At 31.7% G+C, this 26,581-nt stretch overlaps 2 protein-coding genes across 2 annotated transcripts; both read left to right on the forward strand.

Annotated features, from left to right (window-relative positions):
* Positions 1–1,961: 1,961 nt before the first annotated feature.
* On the forward strand, positions 1,962–4,299 carry LOC120078215 (protein RADIALIS-like 1). Its single transcript, XM_039032441.2, has 2 exons — positions 1,962–2,445; positions 4,160–4,299. Exon 1 carries the CDS (start codon positions 2,202–2,204, stop codon positions 2,442–2,444), a length of 243 nt encoding a protein of 80 aa, XP_038888369.1. The 5' UTR covers positions 1,962–2,201; the 3' UTR covers position 2,445; positions 4,160–4,299.
* An 18,346-nt stretch (positions 4,300–22,645) lies between these two features.
* LOC120078441 (3-ketoacyl-CoA synthase 4-like) lies at positions 22,646–24,483 on the forward strand. The gene is made up of 2 exons (XM_090314034.1): positions 22,646–23,505; positions 23,735–24,483. Exons 1-2 carry the CDS (start codon positions 22,666–22,668, stop codon positions 24,257–24,259), a joined length of 1,365 nt encoding a protein of 454 aa, XP_090170160.1. The 5' UTR covers positions 22,646–22,665; the 3' UTR covers positions 24,260–24,483.
* The last annotated feature ends 2,098 nt before the right edge of the window (positions 24,484–26,581 follow it).

Genomic DNA, 26,581 nt, shown 5'->3' on the forward strand with positions numbered 1-26,581 from the left:
TTGCTACAGTCATTACTCAAAATTCATTTAAAATTTAATAGAAGTATATTAGTAGTAAATCAACGCTCATTACAAATCCATTTTATGTCTAAAACCATTGCATCAACCGTAGACAATTTACATTCATTTTAAATTAAAATTTAAGTATAATATTGGTGTATTAGTAGTATGTCAATGTCAATTATTTTAAATTCATTTCAAATATAACATTATTGTATAATGATATTATATCATTACTTCTTAAAAATACATTTGTTCTAGTATATCAATAGTAGACAATTGCTTGTTTAGTTTTAGATGTATCATTATTGGTAAATCAATAAGTTATCAACATACATTCAGAATGGCTACCAATAGGACGAATTGAACCATTGTAAGCTAATGATGATGCACTAGAAAATTAGTACTCTAATTTTAATTAATAAGGATTCAAAATCAAGATCATGAACAATAACAAGTGCACGAACACTTACTAATTGACAAATTTGTTTAAATGATTGGTAAATTCGATATTTCAATTGCATAATTGACCATTCTACTAAATATAAAGTATATGAATTGATTGATATACCAAATAATATATCAATTAACCGATACACCAAACGTAAAATATATTAGATATAGTACTGACAAAAGGGTAAAAGTGGAAGAATAAAAAATGGGTATCGGAGCTAATGATTTTTTTTTTTTTTGCTATACTTGTAAATTTTAGAAAATAATTGCTAAATTTACAATTTTTATAATTTCTTTTTGGTATTCTTGCAACTACCGCAAATTTATTATGAATATAAATTTTGTTATAAAGTTTTACATTTTAAAAAATATATTACTAAGGGAAACTACAACCAAACGTGTTCCAAGTTGTATAAAGCCGTTGTCAAATATAACTTTATTTTCTTGTATTCGATATTTCCAAAAAATGCATTATTCAATCAATCATAAGATGGGCCCATAATAGTATATAGTGATGGTTGTTTGGAATTCAAACTATTCCATATCCTTGATTTATTTATTACTTTTTTAGGTAAAATAATATTTACATTTATACTCGAGTTACATTTATGTACTTTTTCTGTTGAGAATTTTAAGTTGAAAAACTATAGTTACCTCACACTTTTTCATAATACATATAAATTTACTCTAGTTCAATTGATTTTGAGATTAAATTCTATGTCTATCAATCGATGATAATATCAGATCCATAAAATTCAAATAAATATGTTATCTAATAAAAAAAAATCCAGGAATAGTGAATCCAAAAAAACACCATATATATATATATAGATAGATTTACTCCTCTATAGTTTTGCACCTAGATGTACAAAAGAGAAGTTGCAAAGTTAGAGCACATCAAACTTGTATTTTGTGGTTATTAGAAGGCGTGTGCAATTATTTTGATAATGTAATGTAGTCACGTTGACGATCTTATTGAATACTTTATTTTTAATTTGGAGTTGTTTAATTATCGAAATCTTATCGTATTTCTAATCAAGTCAACTTTATTTACTCTAATAAAAAAACCATCATTATTTTGGAAGTATAAAGCTTGTGAAAACCAAAACTTATTAGAAGTGAAAAAATTACATGGATTTGGGATGACATTTTTTATTTTGATAATTTTCAAAAGTACTTCCAAACCCTTTAGAAAATACTAGTGCTTCTAGAATAGTACTATTGGAGGGGGAAAATAACTCCTTGGAAGATACTGATTCTCCATTTCCAATTGTTTTTGCATCTTTTGTCCTTACTACATCTTATGGTTTCTAAAGAGACAAATCATTGAAATGCTCTTTGAAAGGAAGAAAAATATCTCATTGCCCAATTGAAATTACCCCCACCTATGAACCCAACAAATAAATATTCGAGCCATAATTTTATCGACAATTTTACACCATTGAATATGAGAAAAAAAAAAAAAAAAAACTATAAAAATAGTCGTATCCAATGATTATCACGAAATAACAAACTGATTGTTGTAGCCTGATCGAATATTTCTTTTTTTCCAATCAACCCTTTGGTTTCCTACTTATAAAGAGAACCCTCTGCCCATTCTTTGGGACACACATTATCATTTCTTTCCTTTAGCAAACTTTTGAATCCTTCTTTCAAACCTTTTTTTCTTTTCACTTCTTCAAAGCAATTGAAGCTTCCCTTTATTATTTTTCTCTATTTTTGAAACTTTAGTATTTTTTTTTTTACCAATGGCTTCAATGTCTTCACATGGATCTGGTTCATGGACTGCAAAGCAAAACAAGGCCTTTGAGAAGGCATTGGCAGTTTATGATCAAGACACACCTGACCGATGGCTCAATGTTGCAAAAGCTGTTGGTGGAAAAACTGCTGAGGAGGTTAAAATGCATTATGCACTTCTTGTTGAGGATGTTAAGTTTATTGAGTCTGGCCAAGTTCCTTTCCCTTATCGAAGCTCAAGAGGCGGAAACTAAGGTAATATAAATTTTTGGATTGATTGGTGATTTAATATGGGATTGGAGTAGGAAGTTCGGTGTGTTCGAATTCCTTTAAATGCCATTTCTTTCTCGCTTATTATTGATTTCTACTTGTTGTGGGTTATCCTCAAATTACGAAGTACCCAAATGAAGGGAGTATTAAAATATTTGATATAACTAAATTTATCGTAACTCATAAATATATGTTTTAGAGTAAATTAGTGGTTCAACAAACAATATGATCAACAATGACAAAAATATCTGCAAAACAAAAAAAAAATTGTGGCAATATATGAATGAACGTCAATGACAAAAAGATTGCAGTAGTTCATATATCTTTTAAAGATTGTGATGTCTTTTCTTTTTTTACAATGATCTTCAACCGGATGTCTGTTTAGAATCATCACATTGTTGGGTTGGATCTCAATTTTTTTAAAATCGAATACCCTTTTGGACTTCTCGACCTTTTATATCGTATAGATAACACATGTGATGTTAGCTCAAAATCAATTGGCCAGATGAGACTTCTTTAGATTCACTATTTTTAGGTTAAATCTTAATTTTGAACTGAATACTCATTTCGACGTTCAAAAACTCAGGTTTATCTAGTGATATATAATTTGGAAAGAAAAGAACTATTCTACACATCCTTCAATATAAGTTATTATTGACTTTTTATATGGAGGTGCATTTTTAATGGATTAAAAAAACTAGTGGAATTTTTACAATTGTATTAAATGCAATATAAATAGACCAATAAAAAAATATACCTTAAAGAAAAATTAGTAGAATACATGTGTAGAGAAATGTTTATTTTATAAATAATATTTGTCTACTCGCTCTAACTCATGCATCTATGTTTCCTCCATGAAAATCAAGTCTTCATATATTATATATTTATAGTAGAAGTTTCTATAACACATCATGTAATCTTTAAAACACACACATATCCCTCTTTTGATAAATGGCTTTTTTTTTATTTTACCTAGAGAGGACACATAATTAAAAAAAAAAAAAAAAAACATTGAATTCAATTATTATTCTTATAGTAATACAACGTAGTATCACAACAGAAGGTCATCTAATATATTCAACGAAATAATCGATTGAAAACCTATATTTTTGTCCCTAGTTAGTCGTGTTTTTAACTGATCTAGTTGAATTCAAATGGGATATTCTAATTATTTTTCATGAAGAAAAAAGAAACCCTAACCTAACCCATTGGATTTTGAATGATCTCTAACTAGCTTGCAAAAAAATTATGTCTTTATACAATTTGTATGTATATGAGCAGAGGAATGTCAATATCAATGAATAGCTACATGTTTAATGGCTACATGTTTCGATAAAAAACAATATAACTCATGATCTTGTAAGCTTTTTGAAAGGTCCTCTTTTCTTCTTGTTCTTTGAAACTAAAGCTGCACCAATCCCTCACCATTGGCTCTTCACACCCAAACAAAAACAGCAATTATATATATTAGGGATAATAATAAGAGTTGTTATCAAATATAGGAAAATGAGTCAATTAATTTTAAAATATAGTAAAATGTCACTATCTATCATCAGTATCTATCACATTTTGCTATATTTGAAAGACATTACAGCAGTTTTGCCATTTAAAACAATTATCTTAATAATAATATATTATTTCTATAAAATAACATTTTTGTACGTATATGTTTGATTTTTTTTTTTTTGTTTGTTCTTAGGATGAAGAACATGAAGCTCCACCATTGAGATTGATGGTGAAGTAATGGAAGAATAAAAGAAAGGAAAGAAGAATGAACCTTTTGCTCTAAAATATTGTGTTTTTTTTTCAATGATATCTAATGTTATTAATTTATGTTAAGCTTTAAGTTATTGGTTAATTCCCTGTATTATTGTACATCAACCTTTGATTTTGGGAGGATCAAAAAATTCAAAAAGAATTATATTCCTTCCTTTTTCTTGAGGTTAATGAATCTATAAGTCTTTTATATTGAAATATAATTGCAATATATGGTTAAATTTTTACCTTCTCATTTGTCTCAATCATATAACTTTTTTTTTTCTCCCTGTTATTTTAGATTTTAGTTCCACTAATTTATAGAAATGTACTCGAGAAACAATATATCACTAGGATTACGTAAGATGAAAAATACGTAAAAAAACGTAATGCACGCACATGCACATTCATATACATTTTAATTTAGGGTAATTGAAATTGATAATACTTTTAGGACTAATAATTATATATATAGGTATAGGTTTAAAGAATTTCAAAAATGGCAAAATCTTTAAATTATAGACTTTATTACTGATAGACTCTTATTAACGTTATAGTCTATAACAATAGACTTCAAGAGTTAGATCTAAAATTGTTATATCTATAAATTCTTTTGCATTGTGCTATATTAGCTAATATTTTAGGTCTCATTACTATATTAGCAACTAACTCTTTAATTCAATAACAAATGAGAGTGGAGACATTTAAACTTATGACCTATTGGTTGAAACATGTTGATATAAATAATTTTATTTACCAAAGTGAGCTTAGCTCAATGGTAATTGTCATGTACTTTTTAGAGGTGTTCAAATGACTCGACAACCTAAACAACTCCAACCACCCAACCCAAACTGTAAGGTTTTAATTTTTTTTTTTTTTTTTTTTTTTTGTCAGATTGGATCTGGTCTAGAGTTGAATAAATTTTTTCAGGATGATTCAATTAAACTTAAATTACACACACAAATATATATCTCTTCTAAGATTGATGAATTTGTGAATTTTTAATGTTTTTCTTTTAGAAATGTTTGTCTTTATTTTTAAATTTGAAATAAATATTATAGATATTTGATATCATGAGATTTTGGTTATTAGTCATATGTTATAGATAAAATCGAGTATTTTAAATCAATAAAAAAAAATATTGCAATAACCCAACTCAACCCAACTCGAATTTTAAGGGTTGAATTAAGTTGAAGACCCTATTTGAATCTTTTAGATTGTCAATTTGATCAACCAAAAATTTTGGGTTGATCCAAATTAAAAGAACTCCACAACCCAACCTATGTATACCCTTGAAATATAACAGGTCAAGGCCTTCATCCTAGAAATTGTTGTACTAAAAAAAAAAGTAAAAACTAGTGATTTAACGATGGTATTAGATGAGGAACTCCAATATTTCAAACCCATGTAATGTCATCTCTTTCCTAATTAATATTGAATTTTCACATGTTAGACAGTCTAAAAAACTTCAATCCCACACGATAGAGGAAGTTTTATTAAAAACTTATAATGGATTGCAAAATTAGTTGTCCTATTTTGAAATACATTCACACAAATAAATAATTTATATATAGGGTAAATTTTTCTAAAAAAATTCAAGCCACCATCTCTAGTGACTAACTCTAGTGGGAAACTTCGGCAATCACTGCCGACGGCCAACTCCAACCACATACGACCACAATCGTCCGTGGCCATCTCCAACAACCTCCACAATAGCCACCTATACCTACTTTGACAACCATCATTTTAAATTATTCGTTTATAGTGTTTTATAATCTTTCTTTATAGTAATTTGGCATTAATAAAAAAACTTTTATCATATAACAAACCAAACAAATTTGTATATAAAAACACTTTTGAGAAATAGTTGCCAAACACATTGTTGGGATTTGTGCCCTAAAGACTTGTAGTTAATTATTTATTTAATATTGTTTAATTTAATTATTGAATATGCAATATGAAATTATCTATTACAATAAAAATTGAAGGTTATTAGATGTAATCTTCGGTATGCGGTTGACATATAAGTGGATCATGTTCAAGTAGTAATCTAAAGAGTCTATAGTATATGAGGTTGGGTGTTTTATCCTAGAGACACTATGGATACAACTCATTTTATAATTATTACAAATGATTTGATTCAAATTGTTTATATGGAGACATGTGAGTGAAGGTATCCTATACAGAGACTTTATGTAAGACTGGACTGTGGAATATTTAATCTCTCTTTGTAAATCTATTAATTGAAGAGATTAATATTTCATAAGATAACCATATGTGACTTGCTCTTAATCCTGAGTGGGTTATGAACTCCTACTTGTAAGACCTCGTTTTATTTGCATGCATGGGTGAGAGTGACTCGAGTCGCTGACTCAATATTTATACTATTTTGGGGACTTAACCAAATAGAGAGTTGAGAATGTAATTTCACAAGATAAAATTTATTCCTTCCCATATAAGGAAAGTAGGCGATAGTTCTCGTAAGTGCTGATTTCAAAACTTGAATAATGAGGCCCCAACCTCTCATTTGTCCAAAAGGGACTTGATTTATACTTGAACCTGTTAGGGTGTTTGTTATTGGAGTATGATTGGCTTATTTATTACAGGAAAAACTTGAAAAACATTTTTATCTAACATGTTATGCGTCGTGCTAATTCTTCATTGAGATTGGTTCCTTAGATGTTGATGTCCCCGAACAATTTTACACTTAAGTGTGTTTTCTTATTTAAATTGTCTTAATTTTCTACTTAATTGTGTGTCCCTATTTAAATTTATATAAATAAGTTGAGTAGGTTGATGAGAAAGTTAGTGTGAAATGGTGAAGAAGAAATGGGGATTTGGAAAGAAAAATATGGACATTGAGTTTGGAAAATTTGGAAAAAATTAGCTAAGTATGGAAAATTTATGTGAAATGCGTATTGTGCATAAAGCACTGGAAGACAAGTGACTAGTGGCACAATCGTGTAGAAATTGCACGGAGACAAACAATGTTCGCAGTAGCTAAGAGCGAGATCGTTGAGAGCGAGATCATTGAGATTGAGACCAGTGAGATCATTGAGAGCAAGATTTTAAGCAAGAAAGATTGGAGAGAGCGAGATTGGAGAGAAAGTTGGAGAGAAAATAGGAGAGAGCGAGATTGGAGAAAGCAAGACCAGCGAGAAAGAGGGAGAGAACGAGAGTATAGAGAGCGAGATTTTGTGCTAGAAAGTTGGAGAGAGCGAGATTTTGAGCGAGAAAGTGGGAGAGAGCGAGAGTGGAGAGAACGAGACCAACGAGAAAGTAGGAGAAAGCGAGAGCAGCCTGTGCGTCAGCCACGCCTAGTCCGGTGCTGCATTCGAACGTCACGCCCACGCCTCGCCTATACATTAAACGGCCGAGCAAGCTTCTAGACGATGTATTTGGACACGTTGGGGTGGATTATGCATTTAAAACTTGAATACAAACAAAGATTGAAGACATAAGGGCAAACGTCAATTAAAATTTAGGTGTCGGATTAAGAGAAATTCTTAAACCCTAAGAAATTGTGTTGGATGCGTTCTGGAAGAACATATTGAACCAAGGTGAAGTCAGCTTACGTTGATAAAAGGAGGATTAAACATTTGGCCATGCAGCCAAGTAGGTGTTGTCAATCCCACGAGCAATTTGAACGCCTATAAATAGGGATTTGGGATTTGATTTTCAAATCACACAACAATCATAAATTTCGTAGAGAAAGTAGAGGGCAGTGAGGGTTTAGAAGAATGTGTCAAATTTGGACAAGGAGATCTTCCAATCTACTATTGCATTTGGAGTGATTCCAAAGCCATTTGAAAGCTCTGAAAGTCTAGTTTTCAGAGTAGGGTTGCCGGAGGAAAAGGCTCAAAGGAACAAGGCTAGAGATTGAGAAGAAGACAGAAGGGTCAGACTATCAGATCAGTCTGGGCCAGTCTTGAAGATTTTGAGATTCTGGCCAAACCACGAGGAATTCTGAGCTGAATGTTTAGGATAAGATTCCTAAGAATTTTAGAATAATATTGTAGAAGGAAGTATTTCCAAATAAAGTTTGGAATTATGAGTAATCTAAGTTGTAAGTTGAATCTGGATTCTAGGAGTGAAAAAGGGACCCGAGGAGCTACTAGAGTGAAAAGTTCTTAAGAATTCGAGGTGAGTGGCTAAAATGTTTTCGAACTAAAACGTTTTTAAACTATTTTGATTACAAACGTTTTACAGAAAGCATGTTTGCGAAAATCTCATGCCTACTAGTTTTATAAAGTGGTTTCCATATGTTGAAAAACTATTTACATATGTATGTGTATTGATTTTATCTAGCATGCATTACCATCTTTAAAGCCATGTTGTATATGTGTTATACTGTACATGCTTTAAAGAGAAGTTGTTTATAAATAGTTTTGGTAAAATGTGATGCCGAAGTACAAGGAGAAGGCATCCACCCAACTAGATACTGAAGTACAAGGAGAAGGTATCTATTTGTACTGAAGTACGTTTGAGAAGGTACCAAGTCAATGGGATACTGAAGTACATTGAAGAACGTATCCTAGTAGCTCAATACTGAAGTACAAGGAGAAGGTATCTGAGCAGTAGTATCTAATGTGGCCACAGGTGAATAAAGTCAGAGATTGAGCAAAAGGGTTCTCTCTGGACTAGCAGTTGGTGTTAGGATTATTTTACCAGTTATAAAGTAGTTTGATTTGAGAAAAGATTTTAATTTTTTATGTTTAAAACAACTTTACATGTTTTATGCTTGGAAAACGTTTATGCTGCAGTACGAGTACTATAAAAGTTTATGTTTCAGTTAAAAACTCATGACTGAAATCATGCATGAGAATTTACTATGTTTTCTCGATCACTCACTGGGCGTAAGCTCATCCCGTTTTCAAATGTTTTTGTTTTTCCCCTCCACAGGTAGCGGTCAAATCCTCTGAAGATAGCTCAGTATTTGCTCTGCCACTAAAGGACGAAAAGACTTGTAATAATTTGCTAGGTGGTTACTGTTAATATTGTACACATGTTACTATTGTTCATATAGAGACTAGGGTTTGTGGGTTTTGGGACTTGTAAATCTAATGTTGTAAACACTCTAAACATATTAAGTTTCTAAGTTAATGAATTGTGGGCTTACAGCCGTTCCGTTGCATATAATTTGTATCAGAGTTATTCCGCAGGAGTTTTTAGGCAGTAAGTGTCAACCTAAGGGTTGATAACTGCTGCAGTCACGCCCTTCTCTAGGCTAAGAGGGTGGTCTGGGGCGGGGTGTGACAGTGATGCATATTGATTGGTATATTTTCTTGTTCTTTGAAACATGTCATACAACACGTAATGACATTACCTATGACTTTGTTATGTGACAGACAAAAAAGTCTGCAAAATATTCTTTTCCTTATCCGTCAGCAAAATTTTCCAAAATCTATGGTATGCTGTATTTTTCTTTGCAGAGTTGATTTATTCTTTTCTTGAATATATTCTCGATCCTATCCAAATATATATGATGATTTTATTCAATTTTAGGGTTGGTTATTTTGAAAAATATTCAAGCCATGACCTTGGGTTCGTGCCGAAAAAGATAAGTGTGTCAATCTATGAGATTGTGAAATTTTTGCCTTGAGTGTCTCTTGATCTTATTGATTCATTCAGAATGAGTTCTGTTTTTGTGGTGGGTGAATTTTGATTCAAAATCTTTGTTGATCTTAAAGTTGTGTCGTTGTTCATTGTTGAAGCATGCTTTGTGAGAAGATTGGTTGGTTTTAGGGGGGACTAATACATCATCTCTTGAGAAGAGATTCTCAAACTTAGGGGAACCTAAGTTCTTAACATGAATTGATATTCAAAAGAAGATGGAAAGATACTAGTAGCGAAAGAATCTCATACTTAGGGGAGCCTAAGTTACCATTCACTAATATCCTTATAGATAGGGGGAGCCTAAGTTTCACTAAGAATGAGTCTCACACTTTGAGGGAACCTACGCGATCATTCTCTAAGTTGGGCTATTCGAGTGTCATTGTAATTGCTGTTTATTTACAGATAAGTGTGTCATTGTAATTGTTTGACTTTACATTAGTGAATATATCATTCCACAGGCATACTACATCCAAACGCAGGTGGTATTATATCGAACTGGGTTACCAAACTTTGTGTTTTTTTTCCTTTACATTTTAGTTTTATGCATTTGTTAATGATGTCTCTGGAAATGCTCTAACATCCCGTGTGACAAGTTTGGTCGTGTGTTAGATAACCTAATTTTTTAGAACTCGTAAACAAATTATTCATTAGAGGATCATTGGTACTTTAGGAGATATCTCGAAATTACTTCGTTTTTCTTCCTCTATAAGGTCCGATCTCTAAGACCTAATTACGATAAAAACTAATTAATTATAATTATCCATTTTAATATCTCGCAAAAAATGATTTATATAATTAGGTTAATCCTAATGATAATTATAAATTATTCATTTTAATATCTCATATTAAAATTATTTAGATAAATTCTAGGTCAAAATTCCAAATTTGCAAATTCAAAAAACGTGGCTAATCTCGAAAGAATAAGTTTAATGGCCAAAATTCAATTCTTCGAAAAATATTTTTCAAAATGACCTAAAGGCAAGGCCTTAATAGCCCCCCAAAAAAATCCTAATCCCACATCATTGTTTATAATAAAATGATAAAAAATACCCCTAATTAAAATATCATAAAAAGGACAAAATTTGAAAATTCTAAAATTACATAAAAATTATAAAATAAAATATAAATAATAAATTGATACCTTGGATGGTTCATATCATCCTTTCTACTTTTTGAAGGATCCGTCCTTAAATCCAAATCAAAACCTTGCAAATTAATTTTAAAATCACGAGAAGAAAATTATGTCAATTTCCTAGTACTTCTTTTGGATGGTTTCTCTTGTAAAGCAACCTTGTAATCATGAGATGTTAAAGATTGACATTATCTTGGATTCCATCTATTTTGGAAAGAATATTGGTCCTTTCAATCTTCATTCAATTTGTGACCATCAAAGGAACTTGGGCCAATCTTTGATCTTTGCTTTAAAGACAGTGCATTAACATCCTGCAAAACTCAAAAGACAAACTAGGTAGACTTGGTTGAAATTAACTTGCTAGAAAACAATCTCTTTGGCTTAAAAAGGTTTTGAATGTCAAAGGTTGACATTATCTTGGATTCTCTTAATTTTATTCATATACCGAGTACTCACATGTTTTTCTCTCTCATTTATGTTTGTACGGTTCTCTTTTTTATATATTTCTATTACTTTTGTCTCGGTCTCATGCCTTTTGCTTTCCAACTCATGCACATGAAATTTTACTTCTCTTGGAAGGAATGATACAAGAGTAGGGTCATATGATACTTTGAGATCTAACTGACACAATGTGATCACAAAGTGTTCTAGTTTCAAATTCACTGCCCATCTAGTTTCTCTACCCCATTTCTAATATCACATGCTTCTCTAGAAAGATTATAGTCATATAAGTCCTTACAATATAATAACTTATTGGACAAAATATCATGATCATGCATAGGTAAAACATTATCAAGTGTCTCTTTACTACTTCCCACATGAACAAGCTGCTCAAATATGGTAGGCAAACTGTTCTTTTTCAACTGATGTGTTGGCATTGGTATTAGATTTAGATTTAGTGTACCTTGAAGATATCCTTAGGAGTTGCCTTTCTATCTTGATGTGCGACGTACACCATTTCTTCCAAATTCTCACAAGGTTGAATTTCTTCTCGATTCGGCAAGCATATCGACAATCTCCTCATTAAGTTCTTTATAGAATTGGTTCATGATAACTTCTTCATTCTCATATATGGTCATCTCCTCAAACAAATATTACATATTTTCATAGTACCTTTCCACACTTTTGGTCCTTTGTTTCAAAGTTTCCAATTTGTGGAAAGACTTAGAAACAAAATGTTTTCTTATAAGAAGCTTGATTTTTTCCATGAAAGCATTGCTTAATTGTTACTCCTCCTTTTGATAACATATTATTCCACCAAGCTAGGACATAATTTTCAAATGTAGAATCAATAAGTTTTACCCAATCTCTTTCACTATAGTGGTGTTGTTCAAATATGACATCAATTTCCATCTCCAGAAGAAGATACTTTTTCAAATTGGAATTCTTTCCAAAAAACAATGGAAGCATGTTTCGATTTACATAACAACTATTTCTTTGAAGCTCTTCTATGTGTATATATGACTTACCAAATTTTGTTGCTTATAAGTTATGAAAATTCATCTGCTTCGTTGACATGCCTGGTCGAAGGGGGGAAAAAAAATCCCCCACCTCTGAGTTCACATTCTCCACCCTAGCACCCGTGCAATTCATTTTACCTTTTTTTCTTCTTTTTTCAATTTTATATCTCACTCACTGATTTTTATTTCTTTTTCAATTTTGGTTCTCAAACCGAAAATATCTTTGATTTTTTTTCTTCTGTCAATGCCGACCATCATATTTCGTCGTGTTTTTTTTTTTTTTTGGCAATTCAGTCACGCCTCAAGTCCATTTTTTCCCTTGTTTTTTTCTCCACATCAACCTCAATCAAACCAAAACTTTAAGCAAGAAATCAAAGCTTATAATTTAATGTAATTCTTTTCAGAATAACAACACAAAACAATAAACCAAATTTGAAGATGAAATTTTTAAACTCAATCAAATAAAATAATACTTACAGGAAATATCTGATCTGGGGCACCTAGGATTTAATACCAAATTATACCAAAACTCTTAATGAATTGGAATTAAGAACCATTTTGTATGTGAGAAGGACCCTAATTCTCAATCATTAAAACCTCTATATCAACATGATTCCAACCCTAAGGATTGAATTAGACATGGATTGCCCTAATAATCAACTCCACACTTGATTTTTCTTAGTATGCAACTCAACACATGAATTGCAAATTTAAGAAGCTCTCATGGCTAATCATGAAAGAAGAAGTTCAATGACCAAAATTCAATTCAGTGTAAAATCTTTTTAAAAAAACCCTAAGTAAAGGCGAGGCTTTAAGAGCCTCCCAAGCAAAATCCTAATGTCACATCATTGTTTATAATAAAATTAAAAAATATCCCTACTTAAAATATCATAAAAAGATAAATTTGGAAAATACTAAAACTACATCAAAACTATTAAATAAAATAAAAAAATAATTTAATGCATTGGATAGTTTATATCACAATCATAAACTAAGCCTCTCTTCGGTCAATGAGAGAATGGAGCCCTATTTTTCAAGTCTTGGAGTCAACACTTAAAGGAAATACTCATTTACTTCCCCTATATGGGAAGGAGTAAATTCTATTTTACGAAATTACGTCCTTAGCTCCCTAGTTGGTCAAGTTCCCAAAATGGTAAGCATACTGAGTTGAAAACTCAACCACTCTCACCACAAGTTAAAAGACAAACCCTCATAGTATCCTATTCATAACTCACTTAGATTAAGATTGAGTCACATACGATCATCCCTGAGAAATATTAATCTTTTCCATTAATAGATTTAATAAAAGAGATTAAATATTTTATGGTCCCTTCTTATAAAAACTTTTTATATAGGATGACTGTTGGGATTTAATACCCTAAACTCGTGGTTTGTACATTGTAAACAAATCATTTATTTCATAAAATAAAGTGTTATTTTATTGGAAATTTAGACTTGCATAACTCAATCCAATAAACTAAGATCCAATGTTATTTAATGTAACTTGAACAATATTTGATTGACATACATTTGGATCATGTTCAAGTAAGAACCTAAAAGGTCTATAGTATATGGATAAGATTGGGTGTTTTATTCTGATAAAACTATGGATATAACCCATTTGTAAACATTACAAACTATTTGATTCAAAATCGTTCATGTAGAGATATGCGAGTGAGGGTATCTTATACAATGAGTTTATATAAGACTAGACTATGAAATATTTAATCTCTCTTTATAATACCCTTGACTGAAGAGATTAATATTTCAAACAATGACCATATGTAACTTGATCTCAATCTTGATATAATGAATGAAATGGATTTGAGGCGATTATTATTCTTGCTTGAGGTTGATGCCTACCATTAGGTCTCCACATCACATGTCTACAACTTAATCTCTCTTTGCTTAAGTTTTGGTTCTTTACCATTTTTTTCCATATCTCATGTCTCCACATCAATAATTTAGATCCAACCATTTGTAAAAGTTACATTGTGGTCCATGTCTATAGTGTCACCAAGATAAGACACCAAAACTTATCCATATAATATAGATCATTTAGGTTATTACTTCTATGTCAACCACATATTGTCCAAGATTATATCTAATAACCTTGAATTTTTATTGTAATGAATAATTTAATATTACATATTATTTAGATTAAATAATTATTAAATAACTAGTTAACCGCAAGGATTTAGGGAAAAAAAATCCTAAAACAGTATCAATTGAATAATGTTAAACTAATAATTGTAATTTAATTTGAAAAAAAAACGATTTAAGGCGTTGTTACCCATGAGATTTAGGAAAACAGTCTCTTTCCACATGATTGCAAAATTAAAAAAATTGACCTCTAAATTGAGCGAGGATAAAAAATATATCTGAACTAATTTTCTAACTAAGCTATGAAAAATTACATAATCATATCTTCCAAGTTTGAGTACCTTATCCGGGTGACACTATAATGTCACCAGAATCATACCTTTTGCTAAATACTAAGTTAAGCATCGGAGGTTCTGTGGCAGGCACCACACCAGTGTTTTCTTTTGTTATCTTGTAGGTCGTCTTCCTTCCCTGAATTTATAAATTCATTGTCGAAGGCATGTGAAGGTCAGTTGAGTCTTTCTGTCCATATTCTGCCATCAATATTTTGCGTTATCTGTGGGGAAAAAGCTTACGACCTCAGCAAACTTAAAAGAAATATTTATGGTTACAATGAGATGAAAAAATAAGGTGGAGAAGAATCAAGTCAAGAATAATACCTCAAGAGAATATCAGAATCATTAACAAGAAATCCATTCACCCTAAGCCCACCTTGGCGTTAGTTTCCTATGAAATAGGCAGAGGCAAAGTTTATAGCTTTAGAGGTAAAAGTAGAAACCTTGGATCGAAATCTGGCTCGAGTCGTGGAACACTTGGAGCACAAAAATCCTACCCTTGTATTACGAGCAAAGGTTGACCTCACTCCTCAAGGAAAGAGGCGGAGCTGACATTTAAGAGTTTGCATGAAGAAGAAAGGGTGGATCAAGATTTGGTTCAAGTTGAGAAATTTCCACAAAAAGCAAGATCTACCAAAAAAGATTTGAGAAGTTCAGCCAAAGACTCCCACATTTTCATTAAAAAGGATTGTCCATAGGGAGAAGATATGGGAAAATTTAAACACCCATAGTCGAAAACCATGTAAGAGGCAACGTCAAGATAGGGAGAAATCGAGGTGACAAAAATGAAGAGTAGAGGTTGAAAGTCCGAGGCTGGGGCAAACTTAGGAAAGACAAAGTCGAGGTTATCCTAAGCCAGGCTATGGCTTGACCGAAGACCAAGTGAAGACTCTGACCAAAGATACATTAGAAATTGATTTATGGAGGTTGATTGAGGAAAAGCAATGATTACAAAAAGAGCTCAAGACCGATCCCCTTTCTTTTTTTTATTCGGAATTAACTAACATAACTCTCGTAGAAAGAAGGGATTAAATAGATCAAAAGTGATTATCAGAGACCTTTAAAAACTTGAGGTAGAGCGTAATGTGAGGTTTACGCCCGATGGCACGGCTCGACCTCAGGCACCGAGTTTAAGACTGACCTTATGGTGAAAAGGTCCCTTTACCTACAATGACATGGTTTGAAGCTCTTTATAATATATATATATATATATATATATATATATATAACCAGTGTGTCATTAAGGAGAAACTGAAGTAAGAGGCAAAGAGGGGTTCTTGGTGCTCGAGTAGGGCGGCAGAATCGCAAGATTCTGAGGTTGAGGTTGACCTTTTGGTTCTATGACATTTTGCCCTTGGAAAATTTAATCTTACCCTGATAGAGTATTTTCTTAAACATAATAATAACAATAATGTAATAATAAAAAAAAGTGACATTGGAATATTAAAGTGAAGAAAGAAACAAAAACTCAAATTTGCCAATAAAAGTTGGCCCAATGACACTTATAGAAGACAATGAAGAGTAGAAGGTGAGGCTCACAACCAAAGTAGTATGGCCGAGGCCGAGACCGACCTCATGGTGTCGAAGTCCTCTTGTCCTACGATAACTTAAAGGGTTTGAAAAGATTAAAGCAGAATGCAAGGAGAGGCCCACCACCCTGAGTAGTATGGCTCAGCCTCGGGATTCCAAGGCCGAGGTCGATCTTGATATACTTTAATGAGAGAAACAAATATTTAAATATGATTCAAATATTAATAATCTAAATATGATACATATATAAACTATATGTTAAAATTAATGTGAATGTGATTCATATTAAATCTATACAGTTTTATGGAAGAAATAAATATTTGACTATGATTCAAATATTAATTATATGAATGTGATTCTTATAAAAACTATATGTTAAAATTAATATGAATATGATTCATATTAATACTATAGGTTATATGAGAGAATAATAAACTATAGGTTATATAATATGTGATATAATAAACTATAGGTTATATATTTTATGAGATATAATATATAGTTTAATTATATTAATTGGTTAATATAATTAAATTAGTTTGAATTTTTCAATTAAAAATGTTGATAACTCCTTAGGAGTTATTATTATTGGTGGAGGGAGTTATTATAACTTACTCATATTATTCTCTCACTTAATTGATTTTTTAGAAGATAAGGAGAAATATAGCGTGATATGGTTTTGAAACACAGAAGGGTTCTATGTTTTTCCCTCTCATATTCTTCTTTCAACTTCTACCATAATTCCCTCAAGAACTCTCTCTTCCTCCCTTACAAAAAGGAAGCCCACAAACTCTCATTTGATTCTTTCCTCGAGGATAACAAGAAAAACTCTTTGTGATGGTGCTCCATGTTGCTGTGTTGCTCAATTTGGGAGAAGCAAAGGAGTTATCACAGTTCGTGATCTATTGCTGTGGAGAGGAAATGTAAAGAAATTGTTTCCTTAAGAGTATGTATTTATCTTATCTTTTTTCCTCTCTAAATTCCAGTAGAAGCATGCTTAAGATCTGTATGTTTATCGTTGTTTCCGTTTGCTCTGTTAATTTAAGTTTATGTAAAACATATTTCAAACATAAATGATCATTCGCTTCCATTGTATTGGTATTCTAAATCTCCTCATTAAGAACCTTGGAACCCTTGAGCCCAAGAAAGCCAAAAACCAAATCACAAGGGACTTGATATGGTCATTCCTAAGATAACCTAAGGATTAAAAACCTTGGAGCCTTTAAACCAAGGAACGCCAAAAATTCAAGCCTTAAGGAATTTGAAATGGTCATTACAAGGATAATCTAGGGATTAAGAACCTTGAAGCCTACTTAGAAAGAAATGTAAAAAAATTGGGCTGACGAGCTCAACAGGTTTTTTCATCTAAGTCACAAAAAGAAAGTTGATATTTGGAATTAAAACCGGATAGCTCAAAACTCCAAGGTGCACATCGTGTTGGGCTAAGGCTATCAGGTAAACCATACTCCCAAGCAAGGACTAGTGGAAAAAAAATCAATAATTTGGTTTTTAAAAGTCCCAACAAAGGAGTGGAGGCTATTATTATGGGTCATTTTTAGACAAAGAATCTCAAGCTCGGAAAGGCATGAGGGTTGTAGGAAACAGACCAATGAGCTGAGGGAAGAAGAAAATGAGATGCGTTGGACCAAAAGACTTAGTGCCCACCCCAAGGCCAAGGCAAGTTGGGCTAGATGGCCTAACCAGCCCTCCTCGGCCGGAGCCAAGGCAAGTTGGATCGTTTGGCCCAACTTTCCCATCTCGACCTCCTACCCCCAACCGAGAAAGAGGTCCAAGTCCTCTTAACCACCCCACATCATCTTTTCCTAAATCCCTTTACTTTTCCTAATCTCCTTTACATTTCCTAATCCTTTTTATGTTTGGGATCCAAATCCACAACACTATAAGTAGGGAGCAATAGGCAAATTGAAAGGTAAATTCTTTTCCCCCATTTCTAGCTTGTTTTGACCTATTGCTAAATATAACTTGAACATCAGAGGTTTTGTGGCATGCACTACACCGATGTTTTCTTTTCTTGTCTTGTAGGGAATTTTCCTTCCTCGAAGTTATAAATTCACTATTGAAGGTATGCGAAGGTTAGGTGAGTCTTTCTACCCAAATTTGCGATCAACAATCACAATTAGAATTCATGATATTTATTTTCTATCATTGTATCACCTATCAAGATATGAGTATTAATGACACTTTTGAAAATGTCACAATTTGAATTTTAAAAATAATTAATAAACTCATATATTGGTGACATTGAAAAACAGTCATAAAAGAATACAAAGTTTGAAAATTGCATTTTCCCATAAAAAGCATGTCTTCTATTTCTTTCTACATTTATGATACTTTTTTTCTCCCCACCCCTAATTACTTGGTGATGAAACCCACTTTTATGGTAGTGATGCTAGCTCCTTCATCAATTGACATGAGATAACCTATATCTAATTAATTCCCATAAACTGAAGTTAATTTCCCTTGCTTTAATAATTGATAATGCATTCAATGTATTATCTATCATCATTAGTAAAAAAATTATTAGGCTTTGCAGATTTTTTTAAAAGTTGGTCCGTGCACTTAATACCACATGTATATTAAAAATTAAGATTATCCAACACAAAATCAAGTTTTTTCTCAGGATGTTGCAACAATTCAAAGAATATAAGAGATAAATACAAAAAAGTAATACGAAGAGAACACAAAATTTTGTGACCCAATTCGATGTAATATGACCTATGTCTGGGGACAGTATGCTCAAGAAAGATAAATCTACTATGTTAGCGATTTCAATATTGTACCTAACTTGCTTTAACTTCTTAAATTTAAAGAAACTAATATAATGTAATAAAATAAAAATTACAATAACACACGAATAGTTTAACTTCTTGAACGATTAAATACACTTCCCTTAAGTTTGAGACTTCCTCTTAATGAAACTTAGGCTCCCGCTAAGTGTAAGAGTTCCTCTGAATGAAAGTTAGGCTCTCTGTAAGTGCGTTAGTACTAGCGAATGATCACTTATATTCTCCCTAAGTGCGAGACTCCTTCTCAATGAACCTTAGCTTCCCCTAAATGTGAGACTCCCTCTCACTAAGATCTTTCTATTTCCACCTTCAAATGAAGATCACTACACTTGATGAACTTAGGCTCCACCTAAGTTTGAGAATCCCTTCTCAAGGTTCAGACAACAATTTGAAATGATCTAGAGAAACACCTAAATCAAAAGCAACACAACCTTCACAATCACAAGATTGACATACTTTTTTTTTTACAACCAAAAGAACGACTCTAATATTCTTTTAAATGACCAACTCTAATAAGAGGACCATCTTCTCTTAAATATGCACATCGGATAGGAGGAAATAAACCTAAAACAAATTTTGCACAGTCCAGGAAAGGTAATAAAATTGGAAAAATAAACATCCAGGATTTTTCAAATAAGGAAAAAATATTCTATAGAGTCAACAATTTGAGGGATAACAAATTATTGGAACGAGAAATGCAGAGACATCTTGAAAGACAAACCAAGACACAAATGGACAAATGTATCACAGGAAACACCAAACACAACATCCTTAAACAAATATAGTAAACACAAAATCAACTATCTAACATATATATATATATGACATGATGTTACTCGACAATCTAAATATAACTTAACTATTTAATGCATATATATATTAATAGATTAAGAAGTCAAAAGTTTGAATATCTTACTCTCACATATTATTGAAACATAAAATAATAAAAATAAAAATAAAAAAATTTAATATTACTTCGAATAATAGTCTCATATCTTTTAGATGAGAGATAAGTATGTAAGTAAGAAATTGTTCCAAAGAAAGCAAAATGATGTTATTTAGATTTATTCACATTATATTTAACCATAGGTAAAAATATATACCATTTGTCTCTATTTTAGAACTTGTTTAATTTTAATCTCTTTACTTTTAAATTTTAAATTTTAGCATTCCTAATTTCAATAAATTTCAAATTTAGTTCATATTGTTAATTTATGCTAGTTTATTGTTAGATTATTTCTTTTTAAATAATTTTAATTTATGAGACTTTTGCACTAAAGTTTTTTGGAAAGATATTCACATATTGTTAAGTTTTAATGAAGATTGTTAGTATTAGTTAGTAAATTTCTAAAAAATAAATTTAAAAGACTAAATTCAAAATTTTTATTAAAAAGATGGGAATTAAAATGAGATATTTGAAAGTGCGCGGTATAAAATTGAAAACAGTCGTCAATGTATTCGACGAAAATAGTAATATTTACAAGTTACATAATTTCAAAGCATAATTAAACTATGATAATAATTTGGCCAATAAAAAGGCCTACTTCTCCCCCTCTTAGATTTCTTCTTGAGTAATTTTACTAATTGTCAATTCATCTTTTCGATCTAATTAGTAACCAACCAATTAATAATTTAATAGATTATTGAAAATTAAAAGATATTTATACAAGTAGGAGAGTACGATATACTAGAGGCGGTACGATTAGAATACTCTTGGTTCATTACCTCTCTAAGTTTTCAATTGAATTACTGAGCACCACATCAGTGCAAGATTCTTCTATTATAATTTCTTTATTCGTACCAAATTTTAGTATAAATTCATATATCATTTTTAATATTCTTTATACGTTATTCATAACTTTACGAGTGAGCATATGTTCGTTGTCGTTTAGTCATGATCATATTCACATACTGTGTTTTTTTTTTTTTTTAATATAATACTTTGTTTTATTGACTGTCATTTTATTTAATAGGAAAAATAATATCTTATTGGCCTTTTAGACCTTGAGCCTAATTTTTATTTGGTCCTTAAATTTTAAAATGTTACATTTTTAGCTCTAAATTTTGAGTTGATTTTTTTTTTCATATATTTTTAATCTTCGTTTTGAGTTTAATTTTCATTTGGTTTCTAAGTTGTAGTATTTCAACTTTTTCCCAAGTTTTTACTAATGGACACATTGATGTTTAGCCTTAACTTTCAATTCATTAATCTAAAATAACTATGATGCTGAATTTTAAAAATTTTAAAGTAATGGAAAATTAGTGAAAAGTAATTAATTATAATAATTCAATTTTTAAAAATTAATTTAACACGGAGAAATCTTGAAATTTATGAATTGAATGTAAACAAAATTCGACGCTTATGGGTAAAACTTGTAACATACTGAAAGTTAAATATCAAATGAAAAAAAAAAAAAAAGTAAAGGTAAATGTATAACATTTTAAATTCAAAACTACATTACCAGCCTAGTAAATGTTTGGAAAATATGAATTTAAAATTTTAGTGATTAAATGTTTTGGAAAGATGAATTTAAAATTTTAGTAATTAATTGTTTTGGAAAGATGAATTTAAAATTTTAAATATTCCCAAAAGTAAGATGGTTCTATCCAAACCTATGGTTATTCAGGAGGAGAAAAAAACTTTAATTAATTAAGTTGGTCGCAATGTATCAATTATCCAAACCACAACCTAAGAAACCCTAGTTTGCTATATTCCATAAATTTTAAGTAAAATAAAGGGGTTTTGAACCTAAAAAAAAAAAAAGTAGTTTGGGTCCATTAGTACTAATTAAGTTATGCTCACTTAATTAGCTTGAAAATCTATCTTCATAATCTATAATAATGGTAAAAATTTGTAGTTTTATTAATACTTTCCAAATGTTTCGTTTGGTAATCATTTTGTTTTTAAATTTTAGTATTTAGAAATTAAGCCGATATTCTGTCAATTTATTACCATGGTTTACATCTTTCTAAGAATTGAATTTGTAGCCAAATTTTGAAAAAAAAAAATAAAAATAATTGTTTTATTTTTAATGTTTGGTTTGATTTTTGAAAACATTGGTAAAAAGTAGATAAAATAACAAGAAACTTGACTGTGGAATGAGTATTTATAGACATAATTTTCAAGATGATTATCAAATAGGGTCATATTAGTAACTCGTCGATTCTAGTACCTTATAAATTAAAAGAAAAAAAACAAGACAAAAATCCATTGTAAAAGTTTATAGAAAAATAAACTCCAACTGACTTATGAAAATTATTTCTTTATTTCTTCATACTCCCCTCCCCTACCCATTCTCTATCTATAATAATGTTCATTTGCTCTATTATTTCACCAGAATCTGTATGGTTCAATCTCAAATACCCCCTCTTTGAAATTTCTTTCAAAAAGGTGAACATAAAGCATGTCAAATTGGGTTATCACTAATTGAAAACCTAATTTCTTAAGCTTTGTTTTGGTCCCTCTAATGGCTATTCTTATTCTTGAAGCATCCCATTTGAACTCAATTGACATTGGCCAGTTATGGCTCCTTCTCCTCCTCAGTCTCCTTATACTATTTTTCATTTTGGGATTCCCCATCTTTACCATGACCGACCGTAGGCCGGTCTACCTCGTCGACTTCTCCTGCTATCGGCTGCCATCAATGCATTGCATAAAGTTCACACTCGATAACTTCACGGAGTTCATGAAGCACACCGGCGTCTTCAACGACTCGGCGCTTGAGTTTCAGTGTAAGATAGTTAAGCGGTTAGGCATTGGTGACAAGACGATTGCACCTAAAGCTCTCGTTATGAGCGATCCACCCCAATTGTCGATGACTGCGGCGAGAGAAGAAGCGGATGATGTAATATTTGATGTGTTAGACAAATTATTTGCTAATAATAAAATCGATGTCAAACCCGACGATATCGATATCCTTGTCGTCAATTGTGGAACTTTCAGCCCGTCACCTTCACTTTCTTCCATGATTGTGAACAAATACAAGATGAAAAGCAACATAAAGAGCTTTAATTTAAGTGGAATGGGGTGTAGTTCTGGAGTGATAGCTATTGATCTTGCAAACAGCATGCTCCAAGTTCATAAAAACAGCTATGCCATTGTTGTTACCACAGAGAACATCACCAATAACTGGTACCCTGGGAACAAGAAGCAAATGTTGGTTCCCAACTGCTTGTTTCGTGTAGGTGGTGCGGCAGTCCTCCTCTCAAATCGGAATTCCGATCGGCGGCGGTCAAAGTACAAACTGGTTCATTTGGTGAGGACTCACACAGGGCCCAATGACACAGCATTCAGATGCATATGCAAGGCAAGAAATAAAATATCTAACATAAATATAGGATAAAATCTTGAATATATCTATAAATTATAGGGTTTGATATCAAAACTAGGGATCAATGCATATAAATTTTAATAAAATTTAAAAAGGGTATATTAGAAAATTATAACCAATAAAGGTATACTTCTAATAATAAATTTTAGGTTAAATTATAAGTTTGGTTATTAACTTATATTGACATTTTAACTACTGATATAAGGAGGAAGACGATGTGGGGATCACTGGCATTTCATTATCAAAAGATGTTGTGGTCATGGCAGGCGACGCTTTGATGAGAAACATCAGAACTCTTGGGCCTCTTGTTCTTCCATTACATGAGTTAATCCGATTCGTCGCCATGTTCATTGCTAAGAAGCTCTTCAACCCTAGGATGAAGAGTTACATTCCTAATTTCAAGTTGGCATTTGACCATTTCTGCATCCATACCGGAGGGAGGGCGGTGATCGACGAGCTCGAGGAGAAGCTTCAGCTTTCGGCAACAGACGTGGAGGCTTCAAGGATGACACTGCATAGGTTTGGAAACACTTCTTCAAGTTCAATATGGTATGAAATGGAATACTTAGAGAGTAAAGGTAGGGTTTTAAAGGGAGACAATGTGTGGCAAATTGCATTTGGAAGTGGATTCAAATGTAATAGCGCAGTGTGGGTGGCTCTCAAGAATGTCGAGCCATCTCAAAACAGTCCTTGGGAAGATCGTACTAGTATGTACCCTACATCAGATTGATCTCTAGGGTTTTGTTTTTTGTTCTTTTTTTTCAAAACCCTTTTTACTAGGAGCTTGAATAAATGGGATATATGAATAAGTTAATTTGTATTGACGAAAGTGAACTTAGCTCGACGTTGATTAGCATGGTCTTTCCTTAAGATGTAAGAGGTTTGATCTCTTATCCGTGCAGTTCTTGTACTAAAAAATATTTTATACTAATAATTTAAATATTTTATGTTTTAGTTTTTAAATTATAGAAAAAGAATGTATGGCTTTAATTTTCGTTGTTCAATTTTTCAAAAGGAAAAATTATCATGAAACTAGTTAGATATTAGGTTGACTATAAATTATTATTAATTAATTTATGACCATGTGTTATGTTAAATCTTTTGTCTAATTATTACTTTTAAAATTATATAATTTCTATGAGAACCGTAATATTATATAATTTATAATACATTAGATAACACATATTTCTATTTTTCAAAAAAATGAATTGGGTTTATAACATGGAATTTTATATTTCTAATGGTTTTTTTCTTTATTTAATATAATTTAAATTTTAAACTTCAAAATCTGAATACACTAAAAAAAATATTTAAGAATTTCCATTAGTTGAGTCACATCATCTAAAACAATTTTTAGAAATAAAATTCAGATAGTTTGCCAAAAACATATTTTGTTAAACTTAGATAATGTGAAAACATAAAAGCGGATTTTGGATTTCCTACCAAACATACCCTACTTACTTTTCTTTTTATTTTTACTTTTATTTTTTTTTATTTTTTACTTTCTTTCTAATGGGTTTACTAACTCCGTACTCAACTACATGATTTTTTTATTTTTAACAAGATCTTAAAGGTAGAGGGATGAACATGACGAGGGTGCTATGATTATGTCAAGTTAATTGAGATATTTTGATGTATCTACTAATCCTACTATCGCGCGTTCGTATTTGAAAAAAGGTAGGGAGATTAGTAGGATCTACCAAGATATCTCAATTAAGTTGACACATCACTAGCATGCACCCTCATCACACCCCTGACACTAAAAGTAATTGTATTACCTCAAAAGAAATGTATAACGAATAGTTGGAGGGAAGCTCAGCAATGGTAATATACAATGAAGTATATGTTGGGATCGATGCCCTAAAGTCTTATGTCCTGTAGTTTGTAAACAGTTTGTACGAATGTTTGTGTTGTTAATATATGATATTTACTTCACATCTTGTATTTTTGCTCAGTTGCTTGTTTTATTTGCTTTACCACATACCAAAAAACATCAAATCTCTGGTTATCTGTATGTGACTCAAGCAAATATGTGATGACATACAAGTAGATCATGTCTTGAATGATAACCAAAATGGTCTATAGTATATAGATATAGGAGGGAAACCTTATCCTAGTAATGTAGGATGCGACCCGTTTTATGGAATGGTCACAAGTGTTGTGACTTTTCACAGATGGTCTGATCCTGATCATTCGTGTTGGTGACATGTGAGCGGGGGCATCCTATACAAAGAGTTTGTATAAGACCTGACCATGAAGTGTTAACGTCTCGTTATATAACATCGTTCATGACAGAGACTTCACTTCACTAGGATGACCATAGGTAACATGACCTCAATCCTGAGTGAGTTAAGAACTCCTGCCATTGAGGGCGGTCCTTTGATTTATATGGGTGCGAGTGGCAAGGTCACCGATTCAAACTTACCATTTTGGGGATTCGTCTGATTTGGGAGCTGGGAACTCAGCAACACAAGATGAAATTCACTCCTTCCCTGAGGCAGGGGTAAGTAGATAGATAGCTCCCTTAAGGGTTGATTCTAAGGTTTGAACGATGTGGCGCCATACACCTTCTCTTTGCCCGAGAGATGTTTACACATAGTTGAACTATGTTATATTGTTCATTAGAGGAAACAGTAGTACTTAAGGAGTGTGATGTAACTACAGGGATAAAACGGTAATTTGGTCCAAATATACTTACGAGTATCTATGAGAGTCATCGTACTCATGATTGGTTATATCCAATGGACACAAAAATATATATGTGGTAAAAAGAGTTCAGTTGTTGGTCTTTAGTGGAATGCTTGACAGTTAACGAATGGTGGATCCCGTGGCTAAAGAGTTTAGTCAGCTATTCACGAACCGTTGGAGCTTCGAGCCACAGGTCCATTAGGTCCCCTGGGTAGCTTGGATAAAGTCGAGAACCAGTGTTTGGGTTAATTTGAAATGTTCAAATTGACAAGAGGAAGTTCGATTATATATGATATAATTGTAAACGATAGTCGCTCTGCACCTAAACGATCGTCCACCTCGCGCCTAAATGATCGCACACTAG

Source organism: Benincasa hispida, chromosome 5, assembly GCF_027475165.1.
Source record: "Benincasa hispida cultivar pf3 chromosome 5, pf3_genome.v1.1, whole genome shotgun sequence".
NCBI lineage: Eukaryota > Viridiplantae > Streptophyta > Magnoliopsida > Cucurbitales > Cucurbitaceae > Benincasa > Benincasa hispida.

Coding starts and splice junctions, on each gene's coding strand:
- LOC120078215 (XM_039032441.2), top strand. CDS start 2,202: ATGGCTTCAATGTCTTCACATGGATCTGGTTCATGGACTGCAAAGCAA.
- LOC120078441 (XM_090314034.1), top strand. CDS start 22,666: ATGGCTATTCTTATTCTTGAAGCATCCCATTTGAACTCAATTGACATT. Junction 23,506..23,734: donor CATTCAGATGCATATGCAAG/GCAAGAAATAAA, acceptor TACTGATATAAG/GAGGAAGACGATGTGGGGAT.